We start from the raw sequence: 18,512 nt of genomic DNA, 5'->3' as shown, positions 1-18,512 counted from the left end.
CATAATGCATCAAACTTGACAACTTCAGGATTTCCTTGGGTCATCAGTCTCCAAGTACTAGCAAAAGTCTGGTAGGAATCTGGTAAGGCATCAAGAACAGTCTGCACAAGGGAACTGTCAGAAATGACTTCACCTGCAGAAATGAGTTGCTCATTGATATCCTTGACACTAGCAAGGAAAGTGTCCATATCATCTTCCTCATGCATAATCTTCGACTCTAGCTCTTTACACAGCAAAGCAATTTTAGCCTCATTGCGGCTTGCATAAAGACCTGCTAGAATATCCCAAGCCTGTTTTGCAGATTTTGCTGAACGGATGTGAGGAATAATGGTGCGCTTCACAGACAACGCAATCAATGCATGAGCCTGCGCATCCTTAACATCCCAACGAGCTTGTTCTGCTGTAGGCAAAACAACTCTAACAGCTGCAATCCTTGCAGCAAGACCTGCAACATCCTCAATATCGCCTACATCTTCAGAACCAGGACGTACATCAATGCCCTGCACAATGTTCCAGACACCTTTTGACACAAGAACGTGTTGCATCATATAAGCCCACATAGGGTAGTTGTCCCCATCCAACCTGTCCTCAGCAGCAAACATCTTGAACACATCTGTGTTGTTGTTGTCAGCCATGGTAAATGCTGCACCTGATGTGAAAACTGCCCGAAAATAGGAGAAATGGAGCGGGAACAACTTGTGCTATATAGCACAAACCGTAGAAGACTATAAGGCACCTGTTATGCAGAAAACGGCACTGACAGAAAATCTGCACAAAATGACGAAATAACCTGTGCAGTACTGCCCGTAGTGGAAACGGAGGCCGAAATGAGCCCAAATCAAAATTCTGAGCAGACCGAGCTCTTCGAGCTCGCCCAAAATATTTGTCGACCTGCGAACGCTTGCCAAAGCTCACTGAAATCGGAGAAAGTGAGCAGGCGTGTGCTGGAGCAGCTGGCGACTAAGCCCGGGAGGACGTGACCTGCTCTGATACCAATTGTTGGAATTAGGGTTGCAGAGAAACACACATAGCTTGGAGAAGACGAAGGAAGCTCAAAGCACACAATAGAGAGTGTGTTACTTAGTGTGCAATGGAAAGATAGATAGCCCTAGAGTGATGGGCGTATATACAATGCACGGGGGAAAAAACCTCCTAAAGAGGGAAAAAATGCCCCGGCGGTCCTAGTGTGTTCACACACATCACTACCACATGTATATGGTAACATGCAAGTGTATGAGACTGAGAGATAGAGAGAAGAGAGATACGACACCAGAGACGTTGTAAAACCCTCCTCCGAAGGCCCCACTCTCGTCGGCGAGAGTGGTCTACTATTGATTGCACAAAGTGGTACAATGATGATGCATGGAAAACTGATGCAACCTGGAACTGTGTCGGAGTCGACGACGGGGATGGCGACAATGACCTAAGGTTGAAATTTGCAACCTTCTAACTGCTGAAAATCTGCTGAACTTGGGGCTGATTTGGGTGGCTGAAATCGCTGATTTGGCTGCTGTTTTGGAGGGCCGAAAACGCTGATTGGTTTGCTGTTTTCGGGGCTGAAAAACGCTGAGTATCTGCAGGGATGTTAGGACTGAAAAACGCTGTTTTACCTGCTGCAAAAACGCTGTTTTAACTGTTGTCGCTAGGGCTGAAAACGCTGAAGGGGACTGGGGAAGAAGCTAGGCGTCTCTGCTGAAAACGCCAGGCAATTGGAGGAGCTAGTGATATGTAAAAACGCTAGGGCTGGAGGTTGGTGGAACGCCAAGGCGATGGGTGCTTGAGAGGTTCTTACTGAGAGAGGGGAGTACCTGCTGCCTGAGGCCTATTGTGCTCCTTGCTCATCTGCCATTTAGTGCTAACTTTGGTTTGCTTATATATTTTCTTACCCAAATTGCCCTACCTACTTTTGTTGGAAAGTCACTTAAATTAATAAGTGAAAAATGTCAAAAATAGGGAAAATAGGCTAAATGCACTGGAAAAATCCCCTAACTGATTCTAATGGATTTTGATGGGAATACTGATGATCATGCTGTGTGCAACCAGAGGATATGCATCTATGCTAAGTGACTGGGCATCCACGGTCTACGAATAGACTCACAAAAAGTGCCAGATCACTTCTAATCTAGACTGACTGAACCCTGATCATGCTGTAGCTTGTCCACGGACACATAGGGTTGGATGTGTCACGTGACAAAGATTATCTCGATAGAGGTTTTGTTCGGCCAAGTAAATCCTTGTGGGGAGCGCATGTGTTACTTTCTCGAAAGAAGGATAACAGCATGTACTTTTGCGTGGATTACAAGGGGTTGAATAAGCTCACTGTCAAGAATAAGTATCCGCTCTTGCGGATGGACGATCTGACAAATCGGCTCCATTGGGTGTTGTATTTTACGACGATAGACTTGCGATCAGGCTCCTAAAACAGGTTTCCATACGCGTTATGGTCACTATGAATTTTTAGTCTTGTCTTTTGGTTTGATGTCACAAACTGCTGATGTGTCAAGCCACTGAAGAACGGAGCCAACTTTCAGATCTTGGCCAAGGGGCTCTAAGAAGAAGCAGCAGCAAAAGAAGAAGTTTTACAGACTTACAAAGTCTCGACGAGTGGCCTATTTTTAAAGAAGAGTTCCCACCAACATACGGGACCCCGTCCGATGGGGCCTAAGTGACATAAAGGCATTAAAAATAAAGCAGTACATACTCATAAGACTTTGCACAACAAATTATGATGATGTGACACCTGTACGGACGTTCCGCAATTCGTAACGGATTTTTAGGAAAATCCCGAAATTTTAGGAAAGTGTTTTTTTGGGGTCAGCTTTTCATATTTGATGCTTTTGTGTAACGATTGTGACTATGTTGCATTATAACATACACTCCTAGTTGCAAATACGCAAAGTGTCATGCCAAGGAGAACCCCTACGCTTGGATGGTCACGACTTTTCGCTCAAGAGACGTGCCTCTTCGCCAAAAGCCACACTCCTACCCCTTCACTCTACGGGTGCGACTCTTCGCCCAATGGTTGCAGCTCTTCGCCGAAAGGACGTGTCTTTACGTTTAAAGTCATGTCTCTTTACCAAGAGACATGTCGTTTCATTTGTGTCTCTTCGTCTCCTATATAAGGAGCCCTTGTAGCATTCATTCAATCAATCAACATAGAGTCTCTTGAGTCTTGTTTTTGAGTATAGTTCAAGTTTCTTAAGTCTTAATCATGAGTTTAAGTAATTAATGAAGGATTAGCAACTAGAATCCTTACACTTTTAGGCTTTGGGCCTTTAAATATGAGCCTTGGGGGCCTCTCTAACACTCTTTAGTGCGCAGATTGCAGAGGAGGTGCTCCCCGGCTATTGTACTTTGCGAATCAGCAATATTAAAGAAATACCGAAAGGGGCGCCAGCATTTGGGGCCAGTGCTCTCTTGGGGTTCGTGCATCATTTTCAGTTCACTTGTTATTTTGAAGTGTTTGAAGTTGTTCAGTCTGTTCTTTTCTATTGGCACGTGGTGCCCGTCTTGTGACAGTGGTATCAGAGCATTAGGCGTGTACTTTTTTGAAAGCATACCGGTCCTACAAAAGAGCAGACAGAGCAAACTAGAGAGTACTAAAATATTATTTGAAGTATCTTCGGATCCCATCTCCGGACTCATTAGCCACTCCCACCGTTACTTCATCACGCATCGGGCGCGCTCCCGTCTTCACGGCTCATGTCTTACAGGGCATAAGCCAAAAAGATCACTTGCAAGAGAAGGATCCAAGATTTGTTTCGAGTCACTACCATGGGTATATACCTTGCACTTTGGTTTAAGGGTGAATCTGGGTTATCTTGGATTCATCTAGGTATATTTGTTTCGAGTCACCGTGTTTCTCAAAAGCAGTGCCATGCAGATGTTGATGTCTATAGCTACCAAGCCGCACACTCCAAGGACTAGGCAAGCTTTCAAGATTTTTTTTGCCTGAAGTTATATGGTTTCTGACATCTTCCTTCGGAGTGCAACTTCTGGTAGAGTGGCGTATCTTGAAATGCTTGCCATGGAAACCCTAGCAGATTATATCTTGAAATTTCTCGACATCTCTCAGTAGATGTCTCTTCTCGAGCTGATAACCTTGGAGGTCCAGTGTGATTGCTATGTCTTCAGACTACCATCGCCGCCAAAGGAACACTATCTGTCCAAGAGTTGATGGACCATGTTGTGGTCGGCTACGACCTTACGGAAAGAACCTAACCCTAATTTTTGGTGCAAGTTTCAGGATGGAAAGTCAGTCGACTTTTCGAGCTCGATGGATGTCGAGATAGCTTTTTAAGTTTGAGTTCTATCTGAACTTGTTTGGTGATCCTGTTTGGAATTTGTTCGAAAAGGATGGTATCTGTTTTGAACCTGTCTTGGTGCCGATTTGAATTGTTTGACTCTAGTTTTATTATTGGTTTCATTGATTGGTGATTTTTACTCTTGGGTGGAGAAGTGAGAAATACTGTTTTGATATTGTTTGAACCTTGGAACGACGCAGGCCGATGTCTGGGGAGCGTTTCGTTGTATGGTTGAAAACCATGGAATGACGCAAGCGGATGTCTAGGGAGTGTTCCATTGTATGCTAGAAAACCTCCGAACGACGCAGGCCGATGCCTGGGGAGCGTTTGGTTGTATGCTTGAAACTCCAAGCGACGCAGACTATGATCTAGGGAGCGTTTGGTTGTACAATCCTCTGAGCTCATGGCCTAAACCGTTTTAGGTTATTTCCGGGGGGAGTGACGAGGTAGTCGTTGAGTAGCTTCATATGGCAGACCGTTTGTCTCGGGGGAGTGCTCAACGGCGCTGTTTGTTGTGTCTTGTAACATGCATATGTGAGCATTTGTGTTGCATTGTGATGTGCCAACCACTGAATGTTCCGAATTGGATGAGATTACCTGGGTATATAATTTTAGAGCATCAAGACACCCGTGGAAGATCAGTGCGGTATGGGTGTGATGGCTAATTTTACTACGCCGGAATATCAAGAGTTCCGATCTAGACGAAAGGAGAAGCCAACTCCTTGATCAAAAGAGTTGAAAAGGAGAAGCCAACTCCTTGATCAAAAGAGCCGAAAGGAGAAGCCAACTCCTTAACAAAAAAAGAGTAAATTGATTGTCCCTCAGAATGACCCTCCGAAAATTTTGAGCTAACTTGAGTGGTTTTGCTGTTGTAATCGCGGACGATTACTTTCTTTCAAGAAGGGGGAATGTCACAAACTGCTGACGTTTCAAGCCACTGAAGAACGGAGCCAACCTTCAGATCCCGGCCAAGGAGCCAAAACCCTAAGAAGAAGCAGCAACAGCAAAAGAAGAAGTTTTACAGACTTACAAAGTCTCGACGAGTCGCCTATTTCTAAAGAAGAGTTCCCACCAACTTACGGGACCCCGTCCGATGGGGCCTAAGTGACATAAATGCATTAAGAAAAAGGAAAACATACACAGAAGACTTTGCACAACAAATTATGATGACGTGACACCTGTACGGACGTTCCGCAATTCGCAACAAATTTTTAGGAAAATCCCAAAATTTAGGAAAGTGTTTTTTTGGGGTCAGCTTTTCATATTTGATACTTTTAGGCTTTGGGCCTTTAAATATGAGCCTTGGGGGCCCTCTCTGGCACTCTTCAGCGTGCAGATTGCAGAGGAGGTGCTCCTCGGCTGTTATACTTTGCGAATCGGCAATAATAAATAAATACCGAAAGGGGCGCCAGCATTTGGGGCTAGTGCTCTCTTGGGGTGGAACTTCGCCACTCCGCGTCTCGTGTCGTGCATCATTTTCAATTCAGTTGTTATTTGAAGTGCTTAAAGTTGTTCAGTCTGTTCTTTTCAATTGGCACGTGGTGCCCGTCTTGTGATATTTGACCATGCGTTTCAGCAGATGATGAATGACCTGTTGAGACCGTTCATAGGCAACTTCGTTGTGATCTACAACCGAAGTTTGTATGAGTATTTAGCGCATATACGCGTTGTTCTGGAAGTACCGAGAATCGAGAAGCTTTATGCTAAGTGTAAGGATTTTAGTTACTAATCCTTAATTAAGTACTTAAACTCATGATTAAGACTTAAGAAACTTGAACTTGACTCAGAAGACTCTGTGTTTGATTGATTAATTCATTGATTGAATGATTGCTTGATTGAAATGTGTTACAAAGGCGTTCTTATATAGAAACTGAAGAGACACGACCCTAGGCCAAAAGTCGTGTCCCTCTACTGTAGAGTTGTGACTCTTCGGTGTAAAGGTGCAGCCATTCGCTGAAGAGGCAGGGCTTTCGCCGAACAGGTGCGACTCTTGGGTGAAGAGAGACATTCTTTCGAGAACAAGGATCTCTAATCTGGTATGTCTTTGCATTTGCAAGAGAACCAAGCGAGGAAGGTAATACAAAGATAAAGAATACGTCACAATCGTGACATTCCCTCCCAAAAAAATAAAACCCAGGAATAGTTTTAGAAACTCCGGGAGAAGGAAAATGTATTCTGCTTGCTTCTGTATCCAGAGCTCTAATTGTCAAGTCCCATGTCATAGCAATGTTATTGACCATAACTATTTTGTCAAACTGAAAACTGATCATATCTGCAACTTATGTCATCTTTGTCAAAAGTATCAGTATCACGTCTTCAACTTGATAAGTGCTTTTGTCAAAGTTGTTTGTAACTCTGAGCTTTGTCCAAGAAAAGATTGAATCTTTATCTGCTTCAAGTGAAACTATTGGTAAACGGACTTGAGCTTTCTGTTGAATGATGACCACTGGTTGGAAATCTGTAAGGTATTCCATTGGTTTGTCTGGAACAGTAAAATCCTCCTGAAGGGATGTCGTAGACTGAAACAGAGTAGTGTTTGGAGGTATATCCATCTGTAAAGGTTTATCAATAGAACAAGTTGTGTCCAAAGATTCAATTGCAGCGACTGAGGTCGTGCTGCAAGAGTCTGTATCCGCTTTATCCATTGCACCGCTGAAGGCAAGGACCGGAATCTTCAAGTTTGAAGGATTATCATTCACCACTACATTTGGTCTCTTTTCAGAGACAGACTTTATTCTGCAAGGGCAGTGACGAGGCGACTTTTTCTGCCTGGATCACGACCATAGAAGGCGTTATGTGCTTGTCCGTTGTCACACAAGAACCAAAATCTTTTGAATCTTCAGTTGTTTCAGTGGTTATTAAGGCTTTAAATTGAGAAGGGGGAGGTTGAGGGAGTTGTTGCCTCTTAGACCTATGTAAGGATTCTAGTTACTAATCCTTAATTAAGTACTTAAACTCATGATTAAGACTTAAGAAACTTGAACTTTACTCTGAGATAACACTTAGAAGACTGTGTTTGATTGATTAATTGAATGCTCTGATACCACTGTAAGGATTCTAGTTACTAATCCTTAATTAAGTACTTCAACTCATGATTAAGACTTAAGAAACTTGAACTTGACTCAGAGATAAGACTCAAAAGACTCTGTGTTTGATTGATTAATTCATTGATTGAATGATTGCTTGATCGAAATGTGTTACAAAGGCGTTCTTATATAGAAATTGAAGAGACACGATGAAGAGACATGACTTTAGGCCAATAGTCGTGTCCCTCGACTGGAGAGTCGTGACTCTTCGGTGTAAAGGTGCAGCCATTCGCTGAAGAGGCATGTCTATTCGCCGAACAGGTGCGACTCTTGGGCGAAGAGAGACATCCTTTTGAGAACAGGGATCTTTGATCTGGTACGTTTTTGTATTTGCAAGAGAACCAAGCGAGGAAGGTAATACAAAGATAAAGAATACGTCACAATCGTGACATTCCCTCCCATTTAAAATAAAACCCAGGGGTAGTTGTAGAAACTCCAGGAGAAGGAAAATGTATTCTGCTTGCTTCTGCATCCAAAGCTCTAATTGTCAAGTCCCATGTCATGGCAATGTTATTGACCATAACTATTTTGCCAAACTGAAAACTGATCATATCTGTAACTTGTCTCATCTTTGTCAAAAGTATCAATATCACGTCTGTAACTTGATTAGTGCTTTTGTCAAAGTTATATGTAACTTTGAGCTTTGTTCAAGAAAAGATTGAATCTTCTGCTTCAAGTGAAACTATTGATAAACTGACTTGAGTTTTTTGTTGAATGATGACCACTGGTTGGAAATCTGTAAGGTATTCCATTGGTTTGTTTGGAACAGCAAAATCCTCCTGAAGGGATGTCGTAGACTGAAACAGAGTAGTGTTTGGAGGTATATCCATTTGTAAAGGTTTATTAATAAAACAAGTTGTATCCAAAGATTCAATTGCAGCGTCTGAAGTCGTGCTGCAAGAGTCTGTATCCGCTTTATCCTTTGCACCGTTGAACGCAAGGACCGGAATCTTCAAGTTTGAAGGATTATCATTCACCACTCCATTTGGTATCTTTTCAGAGACAAAGACTTTATTCTGCAAGGACGGTGACGAGGCGACTTTTTCTGCCTGGATCACGGCCATAGGAGGGGTTATGTGCTTGTCCTTTGTCACATAAGAACTGGAATCTATTGAATCTTCAGCTGTTTCAGCGGTTATTAAGGCTTCCAATTGAGAAGGGGGAGGTCGAGGGAGCTGTTGTCTCGTACACCTCTGAAGGATCCTCTTGCACAAGGAAAGGATCAATAAATCTTCAACTGTACCACCATTAGACAAGAAAGACTTAAATGTAGGGCATGGCTTGCGAGGGGGAACTTGTCCAACGTCGCGGCATTCACGACGGAGTACTCGACTAGGGTCGGATATATGTGCCACTAAGTAAGCTGTCACAAGACGGGCACCACGTGCCAATAGAAAAGAACAGAGTGAATAGACTCTTAGCACTTCAATAACAATTGAAGAGAGAGAGAGAGAGAGAGAGAGAGAGAGAGAGAGAGAGAGAGAGATGACACGCGACATGGAGTGGTGGAATTCCACCCCAGAGAGTATTGGCCCCAAACCTTGGCGTCCCTTTCGGTATTTCTTTATATTGCATCAACACAGTACAAACCGATACTCCAAACTCTGCACCTTCTCCAGGAAGCATGTTGGAGAATGAGCCCATGGCCTCATATTTAAAGGCCCTAGGCCCCAAAAGCAGTTTACATGAAAAGCCTTCAAACTCAAAAGCTTCTGGTCCAAAAGCAATGCCAAAAAGCTGCCAGCATAAATCACGGAATTCCGTACAGTCTGCCACGTCATCAGCCATTAGAAAATCCGGAGCGTTCGTACGACTGGCACGTCATCAGTCCACGCGTGTCTGTGTGGGTCCTGCTTTATTTTAATGTCTTTATGTCACTTGGGCCCCATCGAGGGGTCCCCATAAGTTGGTAGGACTTCTTCTTCTGCTGTTGCTTGTTCCTCTTAGGGTTTAGGCCCCTCGGCCCTGATCTGAAGGTTGGCTCTGTTCTTCAGTGACTTGACACGTCGGCAGTTTGTGGCATCCCCTCTTCTTGAAAGAAAGTAATCGTCCGCGATTACAACATATCTGCAAAACAACTCAAGTTAGCTCAAAAATTTCCGAGGGTCATTCCAAGGGACAATCAGTTTGCTCTTTTTGTTAAGGAGTTGGCTTCTCCTTTCGGCTCTTTTGATCTAGGAGTTGGCTTCTCCTTCGGCTCTTTTGATCAAGGAGTTGGCTTTTCCTTTCAAAGAGATCAGAACTCTTGATATTCCGGCGTAGTAAAATTAGCAATCACACCCATACCGCACTGATCTTCCATAGGTGTCTTGATGCACTAAAATTACATACCTAGGCAATCTCATCCAATTAGGAATATTCAGTGGTTGGCACATCACAATGCAACACAAATGCTCACATATGCATGTTAAAGACACAACAAACAGCGTCGCTGAGCACTCCCCTGAGACAAACGGTCTGCGGTATTTGACTGTCATGCCGCCATCTTTGAAATCTAAGGGTTGGTTAGGCACATATCCCGGGTATCGATAATAAGGATATCCATATGGGCTCCAACCATTGTAGCTTGGTGGCGGTGGTGGTGGTGGAGGTGGGGGACAATGGCGGTGGCAAAGGAGGTTGCACTGGATCAGGGTCAGATGGCTGCACCATATTCCAGAAGACTCCCCCGATCGGAACAGACGGCTGAGAAGGTTGCTGGTTGGAAGCTCTCGTACTTTCTGATGTTGGAGGAGGAGGTACCACCTGGGGCATCAGAGGGGGTAACATGTAGTTCAAAAATTGTTGAAAACTTTGTAGCATCGGAAGATTCTGCTGAGGATGCCGCAAAAGAATGTCGTGAAGCTCGTTGAGCGAAACTGCAAATATTTTGTTGAATCCATGAATTCCATGTCTTGGGTTCTTTATGGCTCATACCCTGTAAGACAGAGTGATGAAGACAGGAGCGCGTCCGATGCGCGATGAAGTAAGGGTGGGAGTGGCTAATAAGTCCGGGGTCATAGCCTGAAGATACTTCAAGTAAAATTCTAGTAGCTCTGTCTGCTCTTTTGTAGGACCGGTATGCTTTCAGAAAAGCACACGCCTGATGCTTTGATACCACTGTCACAAGACGGGCACCACGTGCCAATAGAAAAGAATAGACTGGACAGACTTTTAGCACTTCAATAACAATTGAACTGAGAGAGAAAGAGAGACACGACACACGACACGGAGTGGCGGAATTCCACCCTAGAGAGTATTGGCCCCAAACCTTGGTGCCCCTTTCGGTATTTCTTTATATTGCATCAACACAGTACAAGCCGGTACTCCAGACTTTGCACCTTCTCTAGGAAGCATGCCAAAGAATGAGCCCATGGCCTTATATTTAAAGGCTCCAGGGCCCCAAAAGCAGTTTACATGAAAAGCCTTCAAACTCAAAAGCTTGTGGTCCAAAAGCAATGCCAAAAAGCTGTCAACGTAAATCACGGAATTCCGTACAGTCTGCCATGTCATCAGCCAACGGAAAATCCGGAGCGTCCATACAACTGCCACATCATCAATTTACGTGGGTGTGTGTATGGGTCTTGCTTTATTTTAATGTCTTTATGTCACTTGGACCCCATCGAACAGGGTCCCCATAAGTTGGTAGGACTTCTTCTTCTGCTGTTGCTTGTTCTTCTTAGGGTTTAGGTCCCTCGGCTGTGATCTGAAGGTTGGCTCTGTTCTTCAGTGACTTGACACGTTAGTAGTTTGTGACATAAGGCCATCTTGATATCGCTGATGATCCTTTGGAAGCTTCATGTTGCTGCTTTTGTTGCTGATGATTCCAATAAGAAGTAGGTTGCTTAGAACTGTAGCTTTTCGAAGAATATTCATGTTGAGACTTTTGTTGCTCGCACGAAGGTACTTTGTGTCTAATTGTCTTTGAGAAACCCATGCTTTGGGTGAGGAAATTTGAGTTTCGAAAGCTTTTGTTTGAGTGGTTCTTCCTGGTCGACCACTGGAGCGTTGGAAGAAGATGGGAGAGAAGCAGCATTTGTAGTCCGAGAAGTAGTAATATGACTCTGGGAAGAGGTTTGCGCCTGCCTCCGCTTCAAGCGAGTGTGAAGTGATGCAAGGCTCGTGGAAAGTGCTGCCAGTTGCTCTTTGAGAACTGCTATCGGGTCCTTGGGTAAAATATTGTCGTCGCCATCTTGTGATCCAGTCATGCTGATTGTTTAAATACAGTAACTGGAACTGTGGCATCTCTTATTGTATGGGGTCTGCCTCTGGTGTTGTTAGTGGGTCTTGCAAGGCCGGTGCGAGAAGTGGGAGCTTTGTTTCGAGAACCAAGGCGAGAACCCGAAACTCTGGTTCAGGTTCCTATACCAGCTCTAGAAGAGGCTTTGGCCCCGAAAAAACTTTTCTTTCCCGCGTATAGAAAATGCATACAAAGCAAGTGCTGGAGGGGAGGGGGGGAGGCAGCATGAAAATTTTTGCAGATTGGAGTCTTATCATTTCTCACGCTGCTAGCTGGACGATTTCCTCCAATCCTGGTTTATGTACGCTACTGTCTGATGGGGTTTTTTTAATTTTAAAGTAAAGCAGTGCACATTGGGTTTAAAAAATTGGGGAAGGCCAGACCTCTTTGGCTGGCCACCTGGCCCTTAAAATTTTAGGCCTGATTTGTTAATAAAACTGTACGTGTGCTGCTGGCTGTGTCAAATTCAGCGTGAGGAGAAAATCGAAGAGGCATCCCGTATGAAGACTTGCTGAACTCAGCTATGGGAAAAGGCACCCCCATACATACCTCTTGGAGGGAAAGGGTGCCGCTTCAATGAAGGGGTGTCCTTCCTTGGTGCCTGTTCGCGAAGAGATGCGCTCACGAGTGGTTGATGTGCAGCAGCCATCGAAGGGAAGCTACAACCTCAAATAGAGACACCCGCATGCGAAAGGGCGCCAGCAAGGTGAAGAGGTGTTGCCCTTTCACATGAATAGGTGCAAGCACAATCACGAAGGGACACCACGCGATGAAGAGGCACACGAAGGGTCACCAACAGAAGTTTGCCCGAAATTCACCGGGTACGTAGCACGCCATACACACATTTGTGATTCTGTTCGTTATTTATGTGATTGAAGCAGAAGGATTCTGCTACCTTAATACTTATACGCGTATGCGTGTGTGCACCACCTTTCTTCAGCTTCCATACAATTGCGGGAAGGGGGGGAGAGGGTAGAGGCGAGGGTGAGAGGCTCACAACCTTCGGGTCCCGGGACAAAATTTGCTCTGATACCACTGTAAGGATTCCAATTACTAATCCTTAATTAAGTACTTAAACTCATGATTAAGACTTACGAAACTTGAACTTGACTCAGAGACAAGACTCAGAAGACTCTGTGTTTGTTTGATTAATCCATTGATTGAATGATTGCTTGATTGAAATGTGTTACAAAGGCGTTCTTATATAGAAACTGAAGAGACACGATGAAGAGACATGACTCTAGGCCAATAGTCGTGTCCCTCTACTGTAGAGTCGTGACCCTTTGGCGCAAAGGTGCAGCCATTCGCTGAAGAGGCATGGCTATTTGCCGAACAGGTGCGACTCTTGGGCGAAGAGAGACATCCTTTCGAGAACAGGGATCTCTGATCTGGTACGTCTTCGTATTTGCAAGAGAACCAAGCGAGGAAGGTAATACAAAGATAAAGAATACGTCACAATCGTGACACTAAGGCTTCTAAGTGTGAATTCTTTTTTAGGCTTTACAAGATTCTTTTGCAAGTTTATCAAGGATTACTTTAAAGTTGCTGCTCCGCTTACGCAACTTTTAAAAGGAGGATGAAAGGACCGAAGACTTTAGGACCTCACCGTAAAGGCAATCCCCCGAATGTCTTGAATGAGCGTCTCGACGAGAGCTTTCGGACACTAAAGCACCTGGTGACTACCGTGCCAATATTGCATATTGTGGACATTGGATCATAGAAAACCGTTTGTGGTTGAAATGGATGCTAGTGATTATACGATTGGTGCGGTGTTATATCAGGATGGACCTCCTATGAGAAGGAGCTTTACGCCGTAGTCCACGCTTTGAGGAAATGGCGGCACTACTTGTATGGCTCTACGTTTGTTGCATGGCCAGACCATCACTCCTTGCGCTATGTTTGTGATCAGGGTGATCTCAAAGGTCGGAAGGCTAGATGGGTTGAACTTATGCAAGAGTTTGACTTTGAGATCCATTACAGAAAAGGATCTGAGGTTAATGCCTTATCTATGGCTGAAATCTCGATGGATTCCTCTCTCTCTCTCTCCAAGGGCTACGTCATTCCAATAGCTATTTTGACAAGATATGGAAGAGGTCGAAGCGGGGCATGACTTGTGTACAGGCTTGGGTGGTCGGGAGACCCAAGTGAGTCGTGCTGGAGAGACGAGACCGGAAAGCAAAAATTCAAAGGCTGGTTGCAGACTGAAAACGCTAGGACTGTTGGGTGAAAAGGTTGGGCTGATCCCTGCTCCACTGCTAGCGCTACTGCAATCTGCAACTTGTCCCAAACGAGAGCTCTACTTCTCCCTTTATAGAAAGGCCTTAAGAACTTATTAAGGCCTGGGTAGGGCAACTGTCCAGTGTCCACCATGTCACCCAACAAATAAATAATGATTTATTAAAAGTTGAGGCAGGGGGGTCCATATTGGGTGAAACTGTCGCACATACGCCCACCTGGGAATCCGATCGACGCGGGGAATGGCTTGTTGGATTCCTCTAACCTAGAACTGCATGCACGTCATGCCGGATGCTCACCGTAGTGTAATAACATCTGCCAAAATGCGTGTACAAACCATTTATGCAAGAGGGTTTCAAAACTAGAAAACCTAATCTAATGGACTCGTCCTGACATGTAGGTCTTGTGAACAGGCTCTCAAAATTACCGGTACTAATCCTCCTAGGATTCTAGGCATCCCTATCTAGGAAGAAGGGGAAAACTGGTTCAAGAAGTTGATGAGGCATGTCCACATGGCACATAGAGCCATGTGCACGTGACATTTTCTAGGCTGGGCTAGTAGCCATAGTTGCTTTTTGACTTATTTTGTCCAGATGATTTGAGTGCTTTCGAGCAAACTCGTAAATATCATATGCGTTTAAATTGCTTTTGGGGCCGAGTGCCTATAAATTAGAGGCAAAGGTGCCATTAGTTCTCACAGCATTCAAGGGGGCTCACATAAAACAGTTCTAACTCCAACAGCTCATCAATATGACAAAGAAACACTGCTAGGGTACGCCTAATTGAGGGGCCAACACTCCGCCTCTTCAATGTCATCTGAGAATTTAAGTGAAGTGCTCTGAGTTCTATTCCAATTGTTCTAAGTTTGTATCAGTGGTTATCCCGTCTGCACATGGTGCTGCCAGCTAGAGTAGTATCAAGGTTCTCACCACCAGCTGTCACATGACCCCATATTCACTTCTCCTTCAAGGTATCCCTTACCACTCTATGTCAGCCCAGAGGGTGCAGTAAACCAGTTGGGCTTGGCCATCACCGTTCCATAATGTGCATGTCACTATGCCACATGTATGAGAACAGAAGTTTCTTTGATTTTATTTGTTCCCTCAAGGATTCATCTTGCACACACGAAGCAAACACGCATGTATAACAGCATAATGAATATACATTCGACTCACTTCCCAGGAACTTTACTAATTCAACCTGGAGCCTAGGCCCCTACTACTCTTGCTCAGATATTGACAACATATACCACCAGCCCACATCCTAGGACCTAGAGTGGGTGTCGGGGCAAGCAGTACAAAGGGTCTATAGTCCAACTGTGGTGATTCCATGGTGTCCTATTTTATAGGACTTTCTTAACCGCTTCAGGACATTCTTAATCGTCATAACCGATCAGTCTGTTTATCTTATCTCTGTTGCCCATCTTGATTCCCACTACTCTGCACCCTGACGCACCTGTCCCACACACACTCCCATTCCTGCTTCCTAGCACAGACGTGCTGTGTGCACACACACGCTCACACTTTTCAAATTTATTCAAGCTAAAGCATAAAGCGAGGGTACAAGTTAGGTATTTCAGTAATGTTGCTGTTCCTTTAAATTACTTGAAAATTGTTTTACGTGTAGCATTTCAGCTTTCAGCTATACACATGTTAAATTGCTGACTAGTCAAGTTTTGTTTCGAAAAGGCTCTTCCTTTGGAGGTTAAAGATGCCCAGCAAAGGAGACTGGAGGATTTAAAGAGACAAGCAGAGTTACATTCACATGCTGAACTTGAAAGAAAGATGGCACTCCGATACCGCAAAGTCAAGTTCTTTGGTTAGTACCAAGAGTTCATGTAATATTGGAAAAGATTTTTGTTAGATGCATTGTTTGCTCAGTTGTATTTCTGTTTCAGAAAGGAGAAAGATTGAAAGAGCTATTAGGAGACTTGAGAGATTTCAAAGAGCAGCAGCTGATAATCCAGCTGAAGATTCCACCCGACAGGCTGCAGATATGGCACAGAAACTTGGACAACTTAAGGAAGACCTGGAGTATGTACGAGTAAGTAAAGAAGGAATGATCCAGATTGTCATACTGTACTCGTTACTGAGTTGAAGTGCAAATAGTTATCTCTAAGCACAAGTTTTGTGTTTCTGCAGTTCTTTCCAAAAACCGAGAAGTATGTTTCTTTGTTCACGGGTGGTGATGATCAGGTTATAGTTGATCAAAGAAATAAATTGAGGGACCAAATAAAGGCCAATCTTGCTGCTGCTGCAGCTGCTGGAGTGGAGCCAGAAGGTAGGCCCTAATTTTTATTTAGCAGGTTACATAGTTATTTTAAAGCAGCTCAATTCAATGTGAAGGGTGTTTTCAATCATTTTCCAGAAACGGGAAGTGAGGATGATGGAGCGATAGATTTGAGCGAGGATGAGTTCTTCTTGGCTGGGAGTTCAAGTGATGATGCTGATGCAGATGATGAATGGACTGATATGAGCTCCAGGTAAGAGGCTTTGCTGTTTCCATTGGGGTAATATTTTGTGCAGCTATCAATCATATGTTCATTCATCTCAGGCCAGGAGACGAAAGGGATGATACCTCAAAAGAAGTAGCTTCATCCAGTCCAAGAGATGCTTCAAGATCTAGAGAGCAGCTTCGGCATCAAAGATTGTCGAATCTAGGGAAGGCTCCTGCTCAAGTCGATGCCATTGAAGAAAGTCAGGTCCGTATGTGTGTAAACTTCAGTATTCTGGCTGAGTTTTTTTGTCTATTTCAGATGTAATTAGTCTGGGTTGGGTAGAACCCCCTTTTTCTGTAGGTATATGTACATTATTGCATGCAGCTCAGCCAGTCTCCTTCTCAAGCCATTCGTTAAGGTTTAGCTTTTAGGGTATCTTTTTCTGTCAAATACAGTTTGCTTGAGGGTCCCCTTTTCCTTTGGACTCTCTGTAAAAGACAGCATTCAACATTGAAAAATAAACACGAGCCAATATTTGACATAAAAGCGACGAAAACATAAAGGCCGACAAAAAAGTTTCTTTTGCATTCAAAATCAAGAATCATAGATTCTTGTATTACAATTGAAGAATCACAATTTCTTGCAAACTCGAGGCTTCGGGGGGTGGGAAACATTAGAAGGATTGGGAAGGGGAGTACTCTTTTTGGGAGTCTTTTTCACGACAGGAGGTGATCTGGGTGCTTCCCTCTCTCCCATATCTCCATCTGCATGTTTCTTTTGCATTCAAAATCAAGAATCACAGATTCTTGTATTACAATTGAAGAGTCACAATTTCTTGCAAACTCGAGGCTTGGGGGGGTGGGAAACATTAGAAGGATTGCAAAGGGGAGTACTCTTTTTGGGAGTATTTTTCACGATAGGAGGTGGTCTGGGTGCTTTTGGAGTATAGCTTTTTCTCCTTTTGTGTTTAGGACACAGCCAGAATTTGATTTCAGCCATTGCAACTTTTCTTGTGATTGCTGCTGTTTGTTAATGTGTTAACCATGGCCATTCATCCATTCTTTCTTAATTTTTCTTCTGGTCGCACCTAAACTGCTACCAAGATAACCTCATCAGTCTAGATGGTGATGAATAGACTTGGATGGATGATATGCAATAAAGCGTCACACGGCTCAAGATCTTGAGACCAAGTTATCAAAATTTCTGGTGATGTATGTCGTAAAGAGAGGCTTTGTTGGACAGTAATTAGTCTGATAATCACACCAATTATGAAGCTTCAGTTCACACCTTGTGTAACTTCTCAGATTGCCAACTCCTGATCAAGCCCATTATTGCTTTTTCTTGGTAGTGACCATTGTTTGATCTCTTGGACCCTAAAAACAAAGTTTTGTTGTTCATGTCTTTCAGCTACATAGGCAAAGCTCCACAAGGGAATTGATGCCACCTCCAAGAAATCGTAGCTATTTATCATCTAGCAATAGTGGTGGTTTTGAGTCAAAAAGTAATCCATCTTCTAGTAGAAGCTCGAAAATGGTGATGTCAGAGTCTACATCAAGTCAAAGCACAGACCAGGGCATGACAGGAAATCCATCTTCCAGTACTAGCTGGGATATCACTAAGGCAACAGTCTCAGCTGTGCACAGCTGTAATTCGGATGTTCAACAAAAACCTCGCAGGAAGCGCCCGAGACCGAAGAAGAAGAAAAACTGAATGCTTAAACAGGTTCAATCGCTCTTTTGCAATTTTTAAAATCAATAGCTGCATATTAATTTTCCATAATTGGGGTTTGAGAAGTCTAAAATGGTCTAATCCATTTTTTGTCTTTCAGGTTCCTTCTGGCAAATAGCTCATGTAAAAATCTTACCCTATTTCCATCTGTTTTATTGCCTCATCAATCCCGTGTCTTAAGGTCGTACATGGCTACAAGCGACATGTCGAGCCCTCCTCACTGAAGGAATTATCGTTACATACCCATCCCTCCCTCTTTTTTGCTGATTATGCATGGCGGAGCTTTCCACATGCAGTTGTAAGCTTAATGGTCATCTAGAATGGCTTTTATGAGGGAACAGGGGAAGGTGAGCTTTGCGGTTGTTGGCAGATGCATAGATGCATGCCAAACAATCTCCAAAGACGGAACTTGTCCAAGGGGAGTGCCTCTAGGGTGTGGAAATTGTAAAAATTTCGAATTTATTTCAGAGTGGGCTCATTTGTGTCGTCCTTTATTTGGAATT

At 43.8% G+C, this 18,512-nt stretch overlaps 1 protein-coding gene across 1 annotated transcript in view; it reads left to right on the top strand.

The window, feature by feature from the left end:
* LOC147429149 (uncharacterized) overlaps positions 1-18,512 on the top strand; it is a 46,944-nt gene extending 28,432 nt beyond the window's left edge. Inside the window, exons 2-8 of the mRNA XM_086495520.1 lie at positions 15,533-15,662; positions 15,742-15,887; positions 15,986-16,124; positions 16,212-16,326; positions 16,398-16,545; positions 17,689-18,003; positions 18,110-18,512. Of these exons, the coding sequence (XP_086351646.1) occupies positions 15,533-15,662; positions 15,742-15,887; positions 15,986-16,124; positions 16,212-16,326; positions 16,398-16,545; positions 17,689-17,991 (981 nt within the window). The 3' untranslated portion in view covers positions 17,992-18,003; positions 18,110-18,512. The remainder of the gene's footprint in view (positions 1-15,532; positions 15,663-15,741; positions 15,888-15,985; positions 16,125-16,211; positions 16,327-16,397; positions 16,546-17,688; positions 18,004-18,109) is intronic.

This window comes from Adiantum capillus-veneris, chromosome 22, assembly GCF_014529385.1.
Source record: "Adiantum capillus-veneris isolate H3 chromosome 22, ASM1452938v2, whole genome shotgun sequence".
NCBI classification, from domain to species: domain Eukaryota; kingdom Viridiplantae; phylum Streptophyta; class Polypodiopsida; order Polypodiales; family Pteridaceae; genus Adiantum; species Adiantum capillus-veneris.
Note: the sequence above shows the minus strand (reverse complement) of the source record. Positions and strands in the feature narration are given on the sequence as shown.